We start from the raw sequence: 23,546 nt of genomic DNA, 5'->3' as shown, positions 1-23,546 counted from the left end.
AACAGCAATAATAAAAGCTACTTCCAAAGGAAGTGTTTTTAGGAAAGCACTACAGTTTAAGTCTGAAATGGATCCTCAAGTCTCCTGTGTTGAAGGCTTGGTTGCCAGTTGATGAGATTTGGGAACCATGAGGCCTTTACCCCTATAAGCAGATTAATCCATGTATGTATTCATAATTTGATAGCATTATTGGGAGATAGTAGAACGTAGGAGGGGCAGCTAGTTGGAGGAAGTTGGGGGAATATACCTCATTCCCTCTGGTTCTTCCCCCTTGTTTTCTACTTTTTCTGGCTGCTGTTAGGTGAGCAGCTTTCCTCTGCTACACCCTGTCTCCGTGATGTTTTTTTAGACCATAGGCCTAAACGCAATAGAGTCAACTGAAACTAGACAGACAAGATGAGCCTAAATAAATGTTTATCCTCCTTTAATTTGTTCACAGCTATTCTCTCGCAGTGACCAAAAAAGCAAAAAACAAAACACTAACATAGAAAGTTGTTTATCCGTAAGTAAATGAAAAGATGCTCTTGGGTTAAGGTAATAAGAGTCCAGAAACAAGAGATAGCATTTTTTTAAGTGAAATTTTTCCTAGTTTAAAAAAAAAAAAAGGAAAGAGGCTGAAGACCTTGTTCTGCTGTGATTTCTAGGCACTAGATTTAGGCAATGATGATAATTTATGAAGCTGCTTGCAACACTGAGTGCCTGGAGATGTCACTTGACCTCTCCACAGCCGAGTTTTCTACAATTACTTGTCCATAAACTGAATTTCTGGAACTAGAATACTAGTTTCATTTGCAAGTTGTCCATTCTCAGAAAAAAAAAAACAGAAGGGATGCAAATCAAGATTTACCTAATTTCATATATAGACTCCTGGAAAAGTACTGGTATCGTTTTCTGATGCTCTTTATTTTCACTCCTTGAAAGAGTGCCAGTCTACTTCTGGAGTCAATCCTTGATTGATTTCTGGTGGTTTACCACTTTTATCTTCCTGACAGACTAGCGCCATCTAATGGTTTTCTTAAAAAGTTAGTGAAAAGAAAAAAATCTGCTTTTCTTCATTTTCTATTTTAATGTAATTTAGGAATACATTGCAACAAAGCAGATGGAAACAGCCCACGATTTTCATCTGCCAAATAATGTGAATTGTATCATGCAGATTTAGTTCTATTTTGTCTGATTTCAAAGGCATTGTGAAACTTCATGCCAGTAAAATAATATTTCAAAAAGGGCAAATGCTTAAGAGCAGCCAAACTTAAACTAGAAAAAGAGGTATGAACCTTTAGAGCAGTCCTGAGACTGTTTATTAGTACTTGTAAAGTGAGATCTAGTGATAGAAATAACTCCCAGTGCCTAAATTTCCTGATTTAAAAATCTTTTTTAGCCAGGCACCCATGGCTCATACTTATAATTCTAGCTATTCAGGAAGTGAGATTTGAAGATCAAGTTCAAAGCCAGCCTGAGCAGGAAAGTTCTTGAGACTCTTATCTCCAGTTAACCAGCAAAAGGCAGGAAGTAGAATTGTGGCTACCATGCAGTAAAAAAAAAAAAAAAAAAGGCTAAGAGAGACCTAGAGGCCTGAGTTCAGTCTCCAGTACCAGCACACACACACATGCACGTACACACACACACACACACACACACTTTTTTTTTTTTGCTCATCAGCCTGTGATGAAGGGTTCACTATCCAGCATGAATTTTCAAGATTTTACACAACAGTTTTCAAAAGTGTCCTTCAGAACCAGTCCCATCACAGGTATCAGGAAACTTGTTAGAAATATATATCCCTGAGTCACACCCTAGACAGACTGTGCACACACCCTGGGGTCCACCCAGCAGTCTGTTATAACAGGTGTTCCCATGGTATTCAAGTATGATAACCACTGTTGGCATGCTGTGATCAATGGAAACAGAAAAGGTTAAATATTAAAAGGCTCTTTTTAACTGTTTGACCACTCTCACCTTTAAAAACAAAAGTGATGTAGGCTCAGGCTTTTGCCACTGAGTAAAATAATGAGGGGCTTCCATTAATTGGTCTGCACCAAAGGGAAAATATAAGTACTGACCATATTACCCAGGACTTTACTAGAAATAAGAATTCACAGTACAATCACAACACAATCCACCAAGTCAAATGTAGCTCAGCCTTGCTACATCCATGTTTCAGAGTTCTTTGGGTCAGTTGGGTGCAGTGGTATACACCTATAATCCCAGCATACTGGAGGAAAAGCAGGAGGATCATGAATTTGAGGCCAGTTTGAGACTCTGCCTCAAACAAAGCTGAGCAATAAAAAAAAATAAAAAATACATACTTTTGCCCCTCCTTCAAAAAAAACTTAAAAGGCAGAGAGTATTGTGGATAAAATTAAATTTTAACCTAAATCTGGTCTACACCAGACTTAAAGTAATCCTCATTATCAGGATTAAATGACCCAACGTACTGGGTCATTTAAGCTGTTTGGATGTGTAAAGTTTTATGACTATCAAGATCCTGACAAACCTTTGTGGCTAGAGATCTGTGGAATTATCTCCAGTTCTGTTTTTAAGAACCATTTCTAGATCATTCTACAGCTGATTTGGTGTTAAGCCAAGAACCCTCAGGTCCATATTTGACTTGGTCTTTTGTGCAGAGACAGAGGGACAAAGAATGACAAAATATTCTACCTAGTCAGAGGATGGTTATAAAAGAGACATACTCAGGTGTTACACAATGGTCTGGTGTCTGCTTTTAAAGAACAACCATCATAACCAGATGCCAGTGGCTCATGCTTATAATCCTAGCTACTCAGGAGGCTGAAATCTAAGGATTGTGATTTAAAGCCATCCTAACAAGAAAGTCTATGAAACTCTTATCTCCAATTGACCTCCAAAAAGTTGGAAATGGACATAGTAGAGTGCCAGCCTTAAACAAAAAAAATGCAGGTGAAAACTTGAGGCCCCGAGTTCAAGCCCCAGTACACACAGACACACACACACACACACACACACACACACGCACACACACACACGCACACACACACACACACACACGCGTGTGCGCACACACACACACACACACGAGCAAGCAGCATGTACTAAGTCTTCTCTAATTAAGACCCAACAATCTTCCCTTAACCATACCTGTGTCCTTTATGAAGTTATTTCTGGTTACATAAAAGGAACAGGCCAGTACAGGGCCTCATAGTTGAAGCAGGATTTTAAACTTCTCTGTGTCCCTCCACCTCTCATCTGCAGGGAGGTACAATATCTTAGTGTGAGATCCTAACGCTGTAGGGTCCCCTCCCCAGGGCATCTTAGGACCACTGAGAAACATTTCAAGGTCAGTCAGGAGAAACTGTCCTCCAGCATTCCTCCAGATTCTGCTTCTAAAACTATTTAAAGTAACTTCAAAACCGCAAATACTTGCCAAAAGTGCAAGTGATCCAAGAGAGCAAAGGCTACATTGATTGATTGGGTTTTGCAGTGATATCTGACCCCTTCCCTCATACCTCTGCCAAAGAAGACCTGTTCTGTTTTGTTTTGTTTTTATTAATCAAGAAGGCTGGTTTCTCCACGATGCACAAGATCTTGCCATAGAAATTAAGTTCTCTTTTAAAAAAAAATCATAAAGGGAGAGAAGTTGGGAAAACTTTTAAAGGATTTTTCTGATTCATTTGAAACGACTTTGGATGCAGGAACTAGAAGTTTACTTTTCCTCTTCAAGCAGGAGGTATATGACCTTTTTTGTTTCCCTTGTGAGAAGCAGAAGAATTATAGATTTTTTGTGCGTAGGAAAAATCATACCAGACATTTTGACCAGACACCCTTCTAACACTTTTACTACATCCCAAGGTCACCCACGTTCACCTGAGGTGGACTGGGGATGTGGCTCAGTGGTAGAGCACTTACCTCGAATGTACATGTTCTGGGTCAGCACGGTAAAAAGAAAGAGAAAGAAAGAAAATGAAGGAAGGAAGGAAGGAAGGGCGAGCCTATGTTTCTTTGGGTCTGACTTACTTCATTTAATATCATTTTTTTCCAAGTCTTTCCATTTCCCTATGAATGGGGTGATGTCATGCTTTCTGATGCTCCATTTGTTTCCCTCATTTGTAATAGTATTTGCCTAGGATAGTCCTAGGCACACAATAGCTCACTATGTACATATGATCATATAAAATGATAATAATTGAAATGAACTCCAAGATATAGAAACAAGAGGTGTTTTAGTGGGTGTTTTTTTAGTGTACTGTTTACAGTTATTTCTTTTTTCTTTCATTTTTTTCCTTTGGTTTATTGTCCATGTCACTGTATTTTTTTATTTGCTTCCCCTTTGTCTTGTCTATACGTTTATCTGATTTGGAGAAGGGAAAAGGAATCACAGAAACAGTGGGGCAAAGAGGGAACCAATGTAGCAGCGATACTCACTAGACACTATGTTGGAAATGAACTGTACAACTTGAGGGGAAGGGACTCGGGAGGGTGGGGAAAGCAGGAGAAAACAAGGAAGAGGGTAACACTCATTACCGTAATTATGTAACTGTAATCCCTCTGTACAATTACAGTCTTTTTAAAAAAGAAAAGAAAGCCGGATACACCTATAACCCTAGCTACTCAGCAGACTGAGATCTGAAGATCACCATTTGAAACCAGCCAGGGCCAAAAAGTCTGAGACTAGTATCTCTAATTAACCAGCAGGAAATGGGAGTGTAACTCAAGTGGTAGAATGCCAGCCCTGCATGAAAAAGCTCCAGTACCAATACCGGCACACACACACACACACACACACACACACACACACACACACACACACACACACACAGAAAAGGAGCGATAAAAAGGAGGGAGGGAAGAAAGGACAAAAGAACAATCGTGAGCTATTTCTGCATTAGGCTACCATTTTGGTAAAGTCCACAATCTCCATGGTCTTCTGAAATTTGTCAATCTATCACACTCTAGTTATTAAAGTAAATTTAGTCAGAGAAACATTCTCAAGCTTTCTCATCCTCAGTTCTTCTCCATGTGGAGCCAGCAAACATTAGCTTTGTGGGGCTGTCCTGTGCATTACACGGGACTGACAACATCTCTGGTCTTAACCCACTAGGTTTTAGTAGCATACATCTCCCTTCTATGAGCTGGTTTGACAGTGCTGATTGTCTCCAAGCATGGTGATGCATGTCTGTAATTCCAGCACTTGGGAAGACTCTCATGTTTGAGGTGAACTTGGGATATATAGCAAGAGCCTGTTTAAAATACAAATGAAAATTGAGAGGTCATAATTCAGTTTGGCTGCTCTACATTTTGTTCATTTTCATCTCTTTGCCCTAAGATAGCAATAACCATTCCATCATTGCCCATCCATCCCCATAGTGGGTTAAAATTAAAATAGAGGCTAATCAGTGAGCAGACTTCCTGATACCTCACTAGCCAAAACATTCACATGTATCTGCCTAATGCAGCCACCATCAAAGGTAATGTCACCATGTATCACATACCATCAGGGACTCCTTGAGATCTGAATAAAATGGATTCTGTGAATCCTGAAGCTGAGAAGCGATGACAATTAGTTAGACTGTAGTTAGTTAGAAGTATCTACCACCTTTTGTATTCTTAATTATCAGGTTATAGATGATAAAGGGAACTTTGTCAGTGTTTGGACCAACGTGTGATTATTTTGAAAGCTATACACTTTCCACTAGATGATATTGCTTCACAAAGAAAATTAAACCAGAATCTTTAGGGTTAAATATAAGAAACCTCTTACCTGACTTTCCCTGAATATATCCTGCCTGACGCTGGAAAGTTTTGATCACAAATGTGCTAAATCTGGTTCCAGGTCTTGGCTTTTCAATGTCATTCTCTGGAGAAACCAGAACTTCCTTGAGAAATGGCTGATTCCAAGGCTGGAAGAGGGCAGTGAAGATAAGCCTAGAAAATCTTGTAATGCTGGGGATAAGGAAATGCTAGCAAATAAAGAGATGGGAACATGGCAAAAAATTAGTATCACCAAAAGACCAAAGATGAAGCAATTTGAAAAATATGATCCAATAGTATTAGGATATACTGTAGAATAAGATCATATATAAGAGACCATGTTAATTTAAATAAAAAATAAATAGAAGGAAGGAAGGAAACAAGGAGGCAGGTGAGAGGGAAGGAGGGAAGAAGGAAAGAAAGGAGGGAGGAGAGGAAAGGAGAGAAGGAGAGGAGGGAAATCTTGTAAGTATGTGCAGACATCTACCTTCCAGCAGATGGCGCTTAATTCTTTCCTCTGCCCTGAAGATGGCAAGAGACTGATTTACTTCCAAAGATTAAACAGGAGTAAGAGGAAGGAGGTAGCTTCACAGGGGAAAAAGACTGCAGATACATCCTTAATCATTGATGTCATGTGGATATTATGTACCCCTGATAGAATGTGACCAAAACAGACTTTCAGCTCTGGTGCCTTTACCAAAAATACAGCCTAAGTATGTTTTAGTTGGCTGATGGCAAAGACATTAACATTTGATTAGCCAAGGAAGGAAGGACCGAGGTTCTTATAAAATGGTACATGTGGAAAAACAAGTTGGGGAGCTGAAAGCAAATCATACATGGGGGTTAACCTTGGCAAGGAACCAGGGCCTCAACCTGATCGTGGAAGGAAGGGCAACTGACTGAAAAGAGTCTCAGGAGGTTAACCTGCGAGGCCAGTAAAAGCACTGTGTAGAGGGAGGTGGGAGGCAGCTACTACATAGCTGCTCTTGCCTGTGAAGTTGGCCTTAGTGGTGCCAGGGCAGGAAGGGAATCAATGAGAATAATCAGGTGGCAGTGTCACTGGGACAATGAGGCAGGAATGAGAGCCACGAAAATGAAGGGTCCCTAATTGTCATTGGCTACCTCTTAAAAACAGCTGTCAAATCAGTCTGCTGGTCTCCAACTGCACTGGCCATACAGCAACCACTAGCTACATATGGCTACTGAGCAGCTGTGTCACTGTCTTCAAGTAGCATTCACCTAAGGTACCACGTGTGACGATCACATTGGAAAGTACTAGGAGATGAGGAAAGGCAGCAGGGGATTACTGGTCTGGAAAGCAGTTGCAGCACTATTCAGAAAGCAGGGTGGGAATTGATGGACCGATTGAGAAGAAACAACTGACTGTAGTATACTGCTGTTTAATGGTGCCTGTGAAGAAAAAGAGTTAATGGAACTGATCGTACTGAGCAACTGAGAAGGCAGAACATGGGCAGGTGTGTGTGTGTGTGTATGTGTGTGTGAGAGAGAGAGAGAGACAGACAGACAGACAGAAACAGAGACAGAGACAGGGAGTCCTCTTTTAAGGACTGAGATGGGAGAATCAGCTCATACTCATGGTCTTTGAGGAAAGGTAAGTGCGTCCCAGAAAAACCTGTGTCAAAAAACTATAGGATGAAGGGGAAACAGTCAGGAAATGGCTGAGGTTTCTCGGGGCATATTTTTGGTTTGGGTTTTTATGGTGCCAGTTGTTTTAAGATGGAAGCAGTGCAGACCAAGGAGAATGTAGCATCTTCCTCTAGCCCGGATCTGTAGAAAGGACAAAGGGAGAAATGATATTTTTATTTCTTTTGCCAATGGATAGTAGTATTGGTGGAACTTCTGTTGTTATGTCTGTAATTTTATCTTACAGATCTGCTTGGACTTTGGACATGGACTTCACCTGGAGGTAAGGAGTCCTCCAAAGGGAATCATTTCATCCTTGAGACTCAAAGGCTTATTTATTTCAGGGTGACAGTTTGGCTTAGCCATTTCTCTTTGAACAAGTACAGAGATACATAGTCCAAGAATGTTTAATGTCCTGTTTCCTAGGAAATGACCTTTATCCGTGGGTACTACTACACAGTAACGAAGGTTGTAAAATATACTTAGACAATTGGAGCAATGGATATTCTCTAGAGAATTTATACAAAATGAAGTTTTACCTTTTTAATTCTTCCATTGTAAGTTTTTATGTTATTTGTGATTTTTTTTATGTATGTCCTTGGTGGCTTTCTTTTATTACTGGTAGTGGGGTTTGAACTCAGATACTCAAGCTTGCTTGAACTGCTTCTCCATGGCTGATGCTCTACCACTTGAAACATCTCTCCCACTCTTCTTTTTGCTGGTTACTTTGGAGACAGAGTCTCTCATATTTTTCTTTTGGTCTGCCTTTGAACTTCTGTCTTCCAGAGCTCAGCCTCCTGGCTAGGATTTACATTTTGGGGGAAGGAGTATTTCTTTTACAATTGTCTTTAAGTAGGTATATAAAGGAGTTGACACTGAACAGATTCATTTATGAACACAATGAATCTTGATCAGTGTCTCCCTTTTAACATTCTCCCCCATTCCTACCGACCCTATCCCGTCACTCAATTTCTTAATTGTGTAAGATGTGCATTGAAGTTTATGCTGCATTCTCTCCTGATGTATATTTTCAAGTTAAGAAAAAATTCAAATAAAAGCAAAGTCAGTGACTTAGGGATAACCAGGGTAAATACTTTGCAATAAGAATATATCTACAACAAAATGAAATAAAATGGTAAAAATGAACCTGGTATAATAATCACTTCTGATCTTAAGATACCAGATCAGCTAGGTTTTTGTCTCTTGGATAAAATATGTATGTATTCATCCATGAAACCCAACTAAACATACACAGAATATTTTTCTCCTGAGGTTCTGAAAACAAGAAATGGAAATTTAATCCTTTATGCAATCCTCAAAACAAAAATGTGTGAACTGGCAGTTGTGCCATTGTAGGTCATGTTTATCTTAAGTTTGCTGAGGTTTAGACTTAAAACATGTAGCAACTTATTTTTAAAACATCATAGCAAAGTAAGAAAAAAATTACATGGATTATTACTCCTCTCTTGCCAGTTTGTAAGGTTGCTAAGTTACTAAATTAACTTTCAAACTCTTCACTCTGGGAAATCTATTGTTACTGTGGAAAACAAAACTCTAATTCTTTACAAATTTGAGGATGATATTTTGAATGTCTGTAGAGTTTACTAGAATTCCTCTTTGAATATAAAGCTTTTTGAAAATATTAAGCATAGATGGCTGTCAGTGGCTAAAATCCTAACTGCTCAGGAGTCTGAGACCTGAGGATTGAAATTCAAAGTCATCCTAGGGAGAAAAGTTTGCAAGAGTCCATCTTATAAATAGCCAGCAAAAAGCAGGACTAGAGATAGATTCAAGTGGTAGAGTACCAGCTGTGAGCAAGAAAGTCAAGCAAGAGAATAAGGTCCAAAGTTCAAGTTCTCTGGTCAAATTTTTTTTTAAATATGCCTTAAAAAGTACACTAACGCTAGGCACTGGTGGCTCACGCCTGTAATCCTAGCTACTGAGATCTGAGGATTGTGGTCCCAAGCCAGCCTGGGCAGGAAAGTCTGTGAGACTCCTGTCTTCCGCTAACCACCAGAAAACTGGAAGCACTAGCCTTGAGCAGAAAAATTCAGGGACAGCATTCAGGCTCTTGAGTTCAAGCCCCATAACCAACCAAAAACCAAACAAAAAAATTTGCACTGTTTTTAAAATTCCATAAATTATATGATAGTTGGCAATATTATGTTGTTACAGATCTTAAACACAAGAAGTGGGAATAAGTTGTCTCCTAAACACACGCTAGTGCGGCAAAAGCGAGCCTGGATCACTGCCCCCGTCGCTCTTCGGGAGGGAGAGGATCTCTCCAGAAAGAATCCAATTGCCAAGGTACCTTCTAAAGCAGAACATACACATCTAAGGTGCATGGTTGAACATGAGACAGCTTGCATGTCCATTTTATTAATTAATGTAATTGCAGAATTCTTCAATATTCTGGATGCATTAAACATAAGCCAAACTTGCCTTTTAGCAGATGTGCCAACTTAAAGATCTTCTTTCTCATTCTTTGCAAGCCAGCATCATTGACAGGTTTTATTACACACACACACACACACACACACACACACACACACACACACACGTATAACTTTGCTTTGTTCCTATTAGGAGTTAAGGGAGCTAACATTGGTTTAATCTTAGTTTAACAGAGTGTCTCAAAAGAGTGTATTTTTGTATAAGTTATTGTCAAAATGACAACAACCAGTATTTAATATTTTCAAGGGACAGCCCTGGTATGTGCCCATTGTCCTAGATAAATAACTTATTAACTCCTTGTCACTCCAAAAGGTCCAGTTTCTTAATATAAATTATGTAGTTAGTGCTATTTATCTTAGCAAGCACAAGACAGAATCCTTGACTTACCTCCCCTAAAGCTACTCTGCCTAAGTTATGCCAATTTCTAGAAATGACACTATAATTCTATCCTGTTTTTCAATCCCAAAGGGTAGCAAGTACTATCAGTTGAACCAAATACGTATACATAGTCCAGCCGACCTGCTTGTCTTCAGCCTCTGCCAACCCCTGGTCCAGGTCCTTGTTACCTTCCTCCTTTCCCCCTCTACCTTGTCGTGCACTCCTGGACACACCTGCCAGCCCCTCCCCCACAGTCATTCTCCAGAAATTAGCCAGTAAGCCTTTGAAAGGACAATTTGAAGCTTGTTCATCTCCTTAGTGGAGACCCTTTGAGTGGCTCCTTGCTGTAACGCAATGGACTCCCCTCCACTGGCCTATGAAAACTCAAGAGATTCAGTGACCTTGGCCTCCTTTCTGTCCTTAGCAAATGTCTCTTCTTACCCCTACTCTGCTACATCCCCTGAAATGAGCGCAGCAGCTCGTTACACACACACACACACACACACACACACACACACACACACACACACACACACACACACACACACCCCACATTGTGTCCTTGTGTTGGCTTTTCCCTCTCTCTGCCAGGAATCCACTCACAGGTATGTGCAGCGCATCACATCAGACATCTGCTCAAGTGCCACCTCCTGCTCTCTGCCTTGCTCCATTTCTCCCTGTACCCTTACTCTGCATAAGTTTGTTTGGTAGCACATTTGACTACTCGACATTGTATCATGCATTGTGTTGAGCTGATTGTCTTCTTCAGTACTGTAGATCTGGGAGAGCAGGACTTAGTCCTTGGAACCTGTGCCCTGCACAATGCCAGTGTATGGTAGCTGCTCAGTAAACATTGGTGTGACTGGGTTGTATCTGTGTGACTGCATATTGGTTTATATCCAACTTTGACCTTTGTCTATTCACTTATGAAAATATGGAAAGGTGTATTTTGCTTATGGTGGGAAGAGTATGGTAAAACAGCTTATATTACATTGGACTGAAAGCAGAACAGTGCTGCTTACAGGAAGAGGACAGGGAAAGATATAGACCAATGACAGGATCCCTGTGGCCCACTTACTTCCTCCAACCAGGCTCCCCTGTCCCCAGTCCTGTTACCTCCTAATAATTTATTCAGATTTTGGATCTACCAATGGATTAAATCATTCACGAAAGTCAAAACTCTATTTAATTGTCTCTGGAAATATTCTCACAGACACACCCAGAGGTGTGTGGCTTTTCTCAATCCAATTAAGTTAACAATTGATATTGACTATTACATGCTACAGTCTTGTACCAGAATTATGATGGTCTATTCTTACATTTGTTTAGGATTTTTTTAAGTTTTATTGTATTGTAAAGATGTGCAGAGGGGTTACAGTTACATGAGTAAGTACATTTCTTGTCGAGTATTGTTACCCCCTCCTTTTTCTCCTGAGGGAAGGGATAATTTTTTTTTAAGTTTCTTTTTTACAGTAATCATTTTTTTGTTTATGTGGCACTAAGGAATCGAACCCAGGGCCTCATGTGTGCTAGGCAAGCACTCTACCACTGAGCCATCTTCCCAGCCCTTAAGTTTCTTTTTTTTAAAACAACAGTTTTTTTTAAAAAAGGAACTTCTAAAATCCACTCTTTTTAATATAGGTTCACAAAATAGTAAACCTATTGCATGCACCTGTCCTTTATTTTAGCTCTTTCTTCTTTCTTTCCTTCTCTCTTGTTCTTTCTTTCCTTCTCTCTTGCCCTTTAAGTTTTGAGTTGTTCATTCACATCATTCAGTAGGTTTCCCTATAACACTGAATTTGAAGATCCTGCAGCTTAGAAGTATTGGTGATTTGTTGAAGCGTTTCCCCGACAAGGTACTTCACTTTGTTACAACTGCTTTCCAGATGATAGGATAGATTTTAAGAAGCTAATTTTGCCTAAGCGAATTTTGCCTTTGAAGTTTTTACTATATGCTCTACGTCTATAATCTACTCCCTTGTTGCTGGAGAGTTAACTCGGTGATGAGTGCTTGCTTAACATGGATGAGGATTAAGGTTTGATCCACAATACTACAATTAAATAAGTTAATTAAATATGCTTTGGATCTCCCAAGACATGTACCCCAACTGTATCTTAGTTTTATAATAACCCTAAAAGTTAAGAACACTCTCCACTTTACAGATCAGAACACTGAAGCACAGGGAAATTGGGTCACTAACTGTGTGTCACATAAGTAAGAAGTATTGCTGAGACAGGATTAGAACCCAGGCCCCCTGATAGGAGCACAGGTCTTTGTCATTTCCTTCCTGTCAGCCACAGCGACAGTCTCAGAGGGAAGCTGTCCATAAAAGTATTGACATGTGAATTATGGAAGAATTTAACACGAGGCATTCCTGGTACTTTAATTGTAGATACATTCTGATCTGGCTGAAGAAAGAGGACTGAAAATTACCTACAGATACACTGGCAAAGGAATTACAGAGCCACCTTTTGGTATATTTGTTTTTAATAAAGACACTGGAGACTTGAACGTTACCAGAATTCTAGATCGAGAAGAAACACCATTTTTTCTGGTAAGAACACTTTGAACTCTGTCTATCGCTTTGCTTTGATGACAGCTCAGATTGGTTTTAAGAAAGGGTAGAGTTTCCATAGGAATATGTGTTTATATTCATTATACAGAATAATGAATCCAGATATACTTCGATAATATTCATCTCCCATGACCATCTCTCATCTCCCTGTCCCCTGGTGTCTGTCCTTACTTTATATACTAAAGCAATTGCATAGTGATTCAACCAATCTTACTCATTTTCTTATGTTGACTTTAGCTAACAGGTTATGCTTTGGATGTGAAAGGAAACAACCTTGAGAAACCATTAGACCTACGCATTAAAGTTCTTGACATCAATGACAATGAGCCAGTGTTCACACAGGAGGTCTTTGTTGGCTCTGTTGAAGAACTGAGTGTAGCACGTAAGCAATACTTGAATTGTTTTTCATGAATGAGCATCCCAGGTCATTTTTCTCCAGTAGGTAAATAAACATAAAATTCTATATCATACAACAAATTGAGTATTACCCACAAGACAAATCATAAACCTACTTCTCTAGGTTCAAAATTGATATTTTAATAACAACTTCAGAGGACTTTAAACATTGTATTTTTTTTACCTTGGGAAGAGTTGGTAAATTCCTGCAGAAGTAAAGTCTCCATAGCAACAGCCCGAATCTGTCCTGTGGAAGAAAACTAGCCATAGATACAATAAAAATAAATGGGGGTGGCTGTGTTCCAGCAAAACCATAGGAACAAAAGCAAGTTGGCTGCCTAGTTCTGGGACAAAAAAAGTAGATATATATTTGAAGAAACCAGTGTTTGACCTTATGGCCTTATGCTTACTGGGCTTGGATGTTGGGCTGACACTCTACCACCTGAGCCATGCCTCCAGCTTGGCTTTTTGCTGGTTATTTTGGAGATGGAGTCTGGAAGGTTTTCCTGCCACTGTTGACTTCAAATCTCCATCTCCTGAGTGGCTAGGATTATAGGCATGCGCCACCAGGGCCCAGCGGCTCTCACTTTTATTGTAACTAATGTGTATTGACCACATTTCTATATAACAACACACTGTTATATATGAGCTGGAGAGATTTCTCTTTGGCTCTAATGAAAAGAATTACTATACTCATGAATCGTTTTTATTTGGATAAGCATTAGGATTATGTACTGCTCATGCATCTTTCTACGGTGCTTCTCTAGCAATCCTTGAGGACTTCCCTCATCCTCAGGCATGCCTTCATCCTATTTTCTTCCTTTCATACTCTCATCACACTTCCTCATCCAGTTAAAATTTGTCATCATGATGAACTGTGATTTTGATGAGGACCTAATGTCCTTTTAAGCTGAAATCATAACTGAAATAAGGACAGATATTAATGGGCTTACCCCCCCCTTTCCTTCTAACGCCAGATACACTGGTGATGAAAATCACCGCCACCGATGCAGATGAGCCCAACACAATGAATTCCAAAATTTCCTACAGAATCGTATCTCAGGAGCCCGCCTATCCCCCAGTGTTCCACCTAAATAAAGATACCGGAGAAATTTATACAACCAGTATTACTTTGGACAGAGAGGTAAATTAGTGTTTTCTGTCTCTCCTCTTGGAAACTTCCTAGATGCTTCTAGTCTCTACACTCTGTGTGTGTGTTTGTGTGTATGTGTGTTTGTTTGCTTGCTGGGATTAAGGTTTGAGTACAGGATTTCATGCTTGTTCAGCTTGCTCTTTCAGCTGGCTCTCTACTAAATAAGCTGTACTTCCAGCCTGGCTTTTTTGGTTATTTTAGAGATGGAATCTCTCAGACTTTTCTGCCCAGGCTGGTTTTGAAGTGCAATCCTCCAAATCTTAGCCTCCTGAACAGCTAGGATTACAGGCATGAGAAACTAGGTCCTGGCTAAATTTCCCATTCTTTATTTTTTATTTCTAGTTTTATTTTGTTCCGTATCCCTCAATCAGAGATCATATTAAGCAGCATGGTCTTTTAGAGATGTGCTATCCATCATGATAGTAGTTATATGAGGCTACGAGTCACATATGTAGCTAGTCCACATTGAGGTATGCTGAGTGCAGATGAAGTGTAAAATATGCACCTGATTTAGGAGAGTTAGCCTGGAAGAGAGATTTATAAAGCATCACCTTAATGGTTTTTCCGTGGCTTAAAGCTTCAAATAAAAGTATGTAGGGTAGCATGTGTTGATTAAAGTATACTTGTTTAAAACTAATAGCACTTTTTAAATTTAATGTAGTTTTTAGAATGAAAATTCATGAAGATAGCACCATTTGGTGTCACTTCACTTTGGATTATGCTTATTCAGTTTCAAAGCTGTGTTCCTAGGTTTGTGGTTCTCTAATGACATGTGTCTTCCACTCTTCCACCACTAATAACTATACCAGAGGGGGCTCATGGCATAAAGAAGGGGCTGAAGTAGGAATCTTATAGTGTAATGCTCTTTTAAATCTCAAATTACAGCAATTTTGAGTAGCTTTCCTAGAAAAACTCTTTTTCTCAAACATTTATTTCTAACTCAATTTTCTTAATATAAAAGGAAGATAGATGAAAGTTTTAAATAGCATAATAAGGCAAAACATTGGTGATCTAGGAATACACTATAGTCATTGGATCAAAGTCACCAGCCGGGGGCATAGTATCATACTCAAGAAATTAACAAATTAAATGAGGGTGGTGGTCAACACCATTCTTACTGATATCTTTGTAGATAGTTCAATCCCATCATGGGGCTTGAACTCTGGGCCTGGGCATTGTCCCTGAGCTTCTTTCGCTCAAGGCAAGTTCTCTACCACTTGAGCCACAGTGCCACTTCCAGCCTTTTTTGAGTAGTTTATTGGAGTCTCATGGCATTTTCTGCACAGGCTAGCTTCGAACTTCAATCCTCAGATCTCAGCCCCCTGAGTAGCTAGGATTACAGGCGTGAGCCACCAGCACCAGCTTCTTTTGTTTTGTCGGTCGTGGGGCTTGAACTCTGGGCCTGGGCGCTGTCCCTCAGATCTTCAGCTCAAGGCGAGCGCTCTACCACTTGAGCTACAGTGCCACTTCCAACACCAGCTTCTTTATAGAATTTTTAAATCAAGTTATTACTCCTAACATTTGACCCTACATCTTTTCATGTAACATTTGAATAGGAAAATATTGCAATGACTTAGTAGTGTGGCTTTTCACACACTGCTTGTCTCTGGCACGAGGGAAGCTTAGCGGATAACAATGGCTGTCACTCTTTGGCATTTTCCATGGGCCAGGTTGCTGTCCTAAGCCCTTTACATGGATTAACTCATCTAATCCATGCAGAAACTCTGTGAGGCCAATCCGGTTATCACCCTCTTACACAGAAGGAAGCTGAGGGTCAGTGGGATTAAGTGTGTGCTCAAACCAGCTAGTAAGTGATTAACGGCAGAACTGGAGCACAAACACAGCTCTGAGCCCCAGCTGTCTTCTGTCCATGGGGTGGTTGTGCCCACACAGCATCCACACATGCTGGCATTGGCTGGCAAGTTCTGTAACCTCCAACCAGACTAAGTAAGAGCCAGAGCAAGAAGACACCTAGGAGACTACTTTTGAGTGACACCACTGGGTGATCTCCTAGATGCAAGCCCTTTGGAGGAGTCTGGAAAAAAAAATTTACCAAGTTTTGCCCTTCCTGGCCAAGGGTTTTTTCAAGCAGGTTTTTCTGGACCCACTTTTAGCTGAGAATGAAGGATGGCTCCAGTTCCTCCAGTTTCATTGCTCCTTCTGGTGTAAAAGAAACTGCATTTTTATTAGTGCTCATGAAGCCAGCGTGAAGGAGCGTTATCTCACAAGTGCCACCAAAGATGGGTTTGAGAATCTGTCTGTAACTATTCCTCTACTCATTTCTGCCCTTCTACAAAAGCTCTGACGCCAAATAAATAGCAATTTCATACCAGTAACAACAGGTCATAAAACTTGCTTACAAATAAATACCCCACTGTCATTTCTTGGGGGTGGAGGAGTGCATGTACGCATGTGCTGGTACAGAGGCTTGAACTCAGGGCTTCTGGTTCTGCCTTTTTCACTCTATGCTGGCACTCTGCCACTTGAGCAATATCTCTACTTCTAGTTTATTGGTGGTTAATTGGACTTCAGAGTCTAATGGACTTTAGTGCTCAGGCTGGCTTTGAACCACAATTCTTAAATCTCATGCTCCTGAGTAACTAGGCTTATGGGCCTGAGCCATCAGTGCCCAGCACTGTTGTTTATTTCTTAGTGATCAAGTGAGCTGGCCCTAAAAAGGCAGATTTAGGAATGTGCTTTTATTTTTTTTGGTCAGTTGTGGGGCCTGAACTCTGGGCCTGAGTGCTGTCCCTCAGCTCTTCAGCTCAAGGCTAGCACTCTACCACTTGAGCCACAGTGCCACTTCCAGCTTTTTCCGCTTATGTGGTGCTGAGGAATCAAACCCAGGGCTTCATGCATGCAAGGCAAACACTCTACCATTGAGCGACCTTCCCAGCCAAGAATGGTGCGGTTTTTAACTCCAAATGGATATTTTTCATTGCTCCACAGGAACACAGCAGCTATTCTTTGACAGTAGAAGCCAAGGATGGCAACAGAGAAATCACAGATAAGCCAGTCGCCCAAGCTCAAGTTCAGATTCGCATTTTGGATGTCAATGACAATATACCTGTGGTAGAAAATGGAATGGTAACTCATTTTTTCATAATAACTGTACCTGTTTGTTCAATTTTTGTTATTGTTGTCTTTTTAAATTCTTTCATTGTAAAGGTGGTGTACAGAGGGGTTCCAGTTACAAAAGTCTGTTTGAAAAATGTCACCCCCTCCCTCAATTTTCTCCCAGCTTGTCCCCACCCGACGCCTCCCCTCCCTAGTTGTGTAGTTCATTTCTAACAAGTCTAATGCTATTACATTAAAATAAAAATTGTGATGTTCTCTTTTACAGTATGAAGGAGTGGTGGAAGAAAACCAAGTCAATGTGGAAGTTATGCGTATAAAAGTAACTGATGCAGATGAAATAGGCTCTGATAACTGGCTGGCAAATTTTACCTTTGCATCAGGAAATGAGGGGGGTTACTTCCACATAGAAACAGATGAGAGAACCAACGAAGGGATTGTAACCCTTATTAAGGTAAGGCATTAGTGTTCAGGACTGAGTAGGACAAGTCACTGGCAGAGAGAATCTAGGTGCTTTATACACACGTCCATCACCACAGCTCTTTGTGACTAGGAGCATCCATTTGCCCTGCCTATCTGGTTAATAAGTGATTATACTATAGTTCACTTTAAGTTCAGGGAAACTTGAGTCCTAGCCAGACAGGGGGATTCCCAGCTTCATTATTGCCTACTACCATCTAGTGTTTTCTATGCCTAAGGGTAGTGTGTGTGTGTGTTTGTACTTGGCTTTTTTGCTCAAGGTCAGTACTCTACCATTTGAACCACACTTCTAGTTTTAGAACCTTAGCTTTTTTTATATGTGTGTATGCTGTTCCTGAGACTTGAACTCAGGGCCTGGATGCTGTTCCTGCGCTTCTTTTTCTTCTTTGTTTTTAATTTAATTTGTTATTGTTCTTATAAAGGTAATATTACAAAGCGATTATAGTTCTGTAAATCAGATAAAGAGTACATTTCTTTTTGGACAATGTCACCCCTTCCCTCCTTCTCTCCTAGTTTTCCCTCCCATCGCTACAAGCTGTATGGTTCATTTTTTAATACCTTTTTTATTCTGGTTTCTTTGTGGTGCTGGGAATCGAACCCAGGACCTTGCCCTTGCTAGACAAGCACTCTACCACTGAGCTACACTCCCAGCCCTTACCATTCATTTTTCAATAGTGTCTAGTGAGTATCACTGCTGCATTTGTTTACCCTTTATACCACCCTTTCTGTGCCCCCCTTACGCTCCCAAAGACAAATAAATGAAGAAACAAAACAAAAGGAAAACAAACAAAATAGCAACAAAGAAAAAAAACCCTCTTGTTTCCATTTCCTGGAGTTCATTTCCATAAATATTATTTTGTAGTATAAAATTCCACTGTTTATAGGTACCACGTTTTTTTAGAACCACTTATCTGTTGTAGGGCTTCTGGGCTGCTTCCACAATTTGGCTATTGTGAATAATGTAGCAATGAACAAAGATGTACAGGTTTCTTTATGGTCTCCTGGCTTGATGTTCTGGGTAGATACCCAGGAGTAGTATGGCTATGATTAGTGAGGAACCTCCAAAAACAGTCCACAGTGGTTATATGAGTTTACATTCCCACCACTAAAGCAATAGAGTTCCTTTCTCTCTACATCCCCACCAACATTTGTTGTTCAAATGATGTTGGTCAATCTAACTGGGTGAAATAGAATCTCAGAGTTTTTTGACTTGCTTTCCTTTATGGTGAGGGATGATGAGCATTTCCTCATGTGTTTCTTTGCCATTCGTATCCTTTGCCCATTTTGTGATTGGTTTATTAGCTTTGGGAAGGAATGATTTCTTGAGCTCCTTGTATGTTTTAGATATTAGGCCTCTTGCAGATGTATTGCATCTCTCAGTCTGTTGGCTTTCTTTCTAGTTTAGTAACTAGGTTGTGCAGAACCTTTTTATTTTGATGTAATCTCATTTATCAAGTCTCTCTCCTATCTGCTGGGCCCCTAGGACTCTTTTCAAAATGTTTCTGCCAATGCCTATGAGTTCTAGTGTTTTCCCTGAGCTTTTGTTACTCAAGGCTACCAGTCTACCACTTAAACTACAGTTCCATTTCCACCTTTTTGGTGGTTGACTATCATGGACTTTCCTGCCCAGGCTGGTGTCAAACAAAAATCCTCAGATCTCAGCCCCCTGAGTTACTAGGATTACAGGCATAATCTAACGGTCCTTAGGTTTTAAGCAAAACTCCATTAGTGATTCTTACGTAAGTATTGTGAGGGCTACATTTTAGAACAAAATATTATCTCGATCTTCATTGAAACAAAGAAGGAAAAGTTGGATTAAATACTCATAGTAAGCACATGGATCTTACACAATTGGATCTCATAAGTCCCACAGAACTTTTTAACAAAACATATTGAGAAGTGTTTTTTAAAGATAGAATTATTTGGTCATAAAGCCCAATTGCTCATAATGCTAAATGTTTTTGTTATTGTAATCTTGGAGCATGGTTGGCTGTTCATAACAAGCACTGTGGAAGGATTAATATGGCCCCAAGTCCCACATCACTTTGTCACATTCTCTTCACCGTTCAGGACTAATAGTAGTTGTCTGGAAGACTGAATTTTTCATCAGTATTCACCAGATTATCAAAACATGTCATATGCAAAAGCAATATGAAAGAATTTCTATGCATTTTTGACAGTCACAAAAAGTGTTTCCTGTAGTCATTATCTGTTGGATCTTTGTCCCAACATCATAAGGATCCATTCTTAGAAGGGGACAAATATTCATATGCCTGTAGCTCACACCTATTATCCTAGCTACTCAGGAGTCTGAGATGCAGAGGATCATTGTTTGAGGCCAGCCAAGACAGAATTGTGGGACTCAACCTCTAATTCACCAGCAGGCCGGAGGTATGGCTCAAGCAGTAGAGTACCAACTGAACAAGCATGCGAGCCAAGGAAGTTAAGGCCCTGAGTTCAAACCTCACTACCAGCTCTTCCCCCAAAATAATGGGGCAGAAAAATTGTTTTCCACACAGAACCCTACAGTGAAGAAAATCATACAAGAAGTCATCCAAAAAAAGTGAATAGTTTTTCTATAATTCATGTAAACATATGGGATGTATTTCATGGTATCCTGAAGAGCCAAGCAAAAATGGTCCAGTCAGAGACATTAGAAATAAAGAGCTATGAGAGAATAAGACCTAAATAAGCTTTGATTAAGTAATTCCTAAGTAATACAATGTAGGTGAAGACAGGAAAATAGTGGTATATTAATTCTCATGGGCACATTAATTTTATTTAAAAATTGTGTGTGGACCAATTTCAAAGTTTTAGAATAGGTAAGTAAGTGCACCTAAATGCAGAATACTGCAAAAATGTTTATAAAAACAAAAGGGAAAATTCAGAACATAAAATATGTACAAATACAGTGTACAAAGAATTATTTGACAGAAGGCCACCATTTCATTTTAATTTTGAGATACAAACTAATGCATTACAACTTAATGGAGAGTGCAAGCAACTTAACAGCTCCCTCAGCTTGTGCCTTGTACTTGCAGATGGGAAATCAGTGTCTTCCCCACCCCTGTGTCTCAAGGTCTCTGATTCAAGGCTTCTTACACTCCAGAGTCACTGGGACATTGGCTACCAGCTTTTTGTTTGGGCAGTTTTGTTTTGCCCATCAGCATTTATTGAATTTTGTGGAGAATATTATTGTACTGTGTCATCATTTAGTCATCGGAACTTGGCTGATGAGGGTACTAGCCCAAAGACTTGGCATAACCACAATTTTTTTCCTGTTCCAAAGTTTAGCTCTTTCATAAAACAAAGTAGCTAGAACTAATTTCTTATGTTGATGAGAGTGGTTGCTCCTTTCTCTCTTTTTTTTTTTTTTTTTTTGGGTCCGGTCATGGGGCTGAACTCTGGGCCTGGGCGCTGTCCCTCAGCTCTTCAGCTCAAGGCTAGCACTCTACCACTTGTTGCTCCTTTCTCTTTACATTTGTTTCCCATGGCTGGAAGGCCAACATTTTATAGTGTTAATACAAAGCATACTAATAAACACCATGCTATAAAGGAAACAGGGATTCTTGGTTTAAACAGATTGGAAAATCTCTGGAGTTTTTCCTGTTACTCCAGGAATTGTCAGTTTTGTGTTGAGTTAGTGTAACAATGCACAATGTCAATCTTGGGGGAAGAACTGTCAAAACCACTAACCACATGTCCATATGAAGGAATTGTGTCTTCTTGTATGGCATAACTTTCATTGAATGCCCACAGTTTTTGTTTTATGAAAGAAAGTTCTTTAGAATGTTAAAAATGACAGTGTATGCTTTTTTGTGTCTGTGCCAGTACAGAGGCTTGACCTTACAGCACCACCCCCACTCTCTTGTATTTTTGCTGAAGGCTAGTACTCCATCAGTTGAGCTACACTTCCACTTCTGGCTTTGTGGTGGTTAATTATAGATGAGAGTCTCACAGACTTTCCTGCCCTGGCTGATTTCCAATCTTAATCTTCAGTTCTCAGGCTCCTCAGTGAGCTAGAAATACATGTGTTAGCCACCAGCTCCTGGGTGATAACATATACTTTTAAAAATGAGTTTGACCTTTAGAAAAATATATTGTAAATGTTTCTAAGTTCCATTAACATTGGTGAGAGTCCTAGGTGATAGCATCTTTCATTGTGTGGTGGGAACTCCATGGTTGTAATATTTAATGCTCTTGCATTGCCAGTCTAACAGAGTATCATGTCATGTCTGACATGAAAGTCATATGTGTTAGCATGTGTTTGTGGGTGCATGTGTGTGCAGGGCTGAGCATCTGCCCTAGGGACTTTGTCTTTTGATAGAATTCCTCTTACTTTTGCTTTCTAGGAAGTTGATTATGAAAAAATGAAGAATCTTGACTTCAGTATCATTGTCACCAATAAAGCAGCTTTTCATAAATCCATTAGGAATAAATATAAGCCTACACCTGTCCCCATCAAAGTAAAGGTTCAAAATGTGAAGGAAGGCATTCATTTTCAAACCAGCACCATTTCAGTCCGTGCCAGCGAAGGGATGGATCTGTCAACCCAAAGCAAAGTAATCGGAAGGTTTCAAGTGTTTGATGAAGACACTGGACAGGCAGCCAGAGTGAAGTAAGATGTGAATCTATTTCCTCAAATTCCATTAAATGGCTATTTACAAAACCTGTAAAGAAATCTGAGGAACTTTGTTCCTTCACACTGCCACAAGTAAATCATTAGTTCTGGTTCTCCAAAGTGCTGTGGATTGAACTTTCAACTTCATCAAAATTGTGCATGTTTCTTAGCAGAGAGGAATAACCATCAGAAACTGACCTGCCTGGTCACTAACTGGCTATGAAAGAGAGGCTGAGTAGGTTATTTACCATAGTTATAGTTTTTCCTAAAGAAAACTAAAAAGCAAGACAGAAAACATTCAGGGGAAACAATTCTATAATATATCTTATTTCCCATAAGGATCCCAGAGGGTAAGAAAGGAACAAACAAAATTTACTACATGCTGGATGTCGTAAAGCATATCTTTAATCCCAGCACTCAGAAGACCAACCTAGGAGGGTTGAGAGTTTGAGGACAATCTGGACTACACAGGGAATATGTCACACACACAAAAAAAGTTTGATGGATTGGTTGTTTCTGGGCACTAGGAGCTCACACCTGTAATTCTAGCTACTCAAGAGGCTGAGACTGAGATTTGAAGGCAGAAAATTCCAGGGGAAACTCTATCTGCAATCCATCAGCAAAAATCTAGGCAGGAAGACTGGCTCAGATGGTAGAGCACCAGCCCATCCAGCAAGCCAAACAAATGTGAGGCTCTAAGTTCAAACCCCAGTACAAACCAATATAAAACATTCTTTAACTTACATCATTTAAAGTATTCCATTGGGATGCATGATGTTTAATTAGGAAAACTGCTTTAATTACAGATGTCAGAAAATGCCTGGCCAATCAGAACTAGATTCAAAATTCTTTCCATGAAATTAATCAGAAGTACTTGTGAAAGATCCAAACATATTATCATTGGTCAATAGAAATATTAAAAAGCATGAAAAATGTATTTCAAATGTATAATTTGAGTTTTTAAATAATACTTTCAGGTAACTACCATGGCAAATACTTCTATTTGCAGCAAGCATTGATTTTGCTTTAAGTTGATATTTTGAAA

General features: G+C 39.8%; 1 protein-coding gene across 1 annotated transcript in view; it reads left to right on the top strand.

The window, feature by feature from the left end:
- Dsg2 (desmoglein 2) overlaps window positions 1-23,546 on the top strand; it is a 40,507-nt gene that overhangs the window by 6,654 nt on the left and 10,307 nt on the right. The window contains exons 2-9 of the mRNA XM_013014804.1: window positions 7,616-7,651; window positions 9,544-9,675; window positions 12,594-12,755; window positions 13,014-13,158; window positions 14,150-14,316; window positions 17,275-17,412; window positions 17,669-17,854; window positions 22,233-22,498. Coding sequence (XP_012870258.1) covers window positions 7,616-7,651; window positions 9,544-9,675; window positions 12,594-12,755; window positions 13,014-13,158; window positions 14,150-14,316; window positions 17,275-17,412; window positions 17,669-17,854; window positions 22,233-22,498 — 1,232 coding nt within the window. The remainder of the gene's footprint in view (window positions 1-7,615; window positions 7,652-9,543; window positions 9,676-12,593; window positions 12,756-13,013; window positions 13,159-14,149; window positions 14,317-17,274; window positions 17,413-17,668; window positions 17,855-22,232; window positions 22,499-23,546) is intronic.

This window comes from Dipodomys ordii, unplaced genomic scaffold (genome assembly GCF_000151885.1).
Source record: "Dipodomys ordii isolate 6190 unplaced genomic scaffold, Dord_2.0 Scaffold25, whole genome shotgun sequence".
Taxonomy (NCBI): Eukaryota; Metazoa; Chordata; class Mammalia; order Rodentia; family Heteromyidae; genus Dipodomys; species Dipodomys ordii.
The sequence above is the reverse complement of the archived record's forward strand: the minus strand, read 5'-3'. Positions and strand labels throughout refer to the sequence as shown.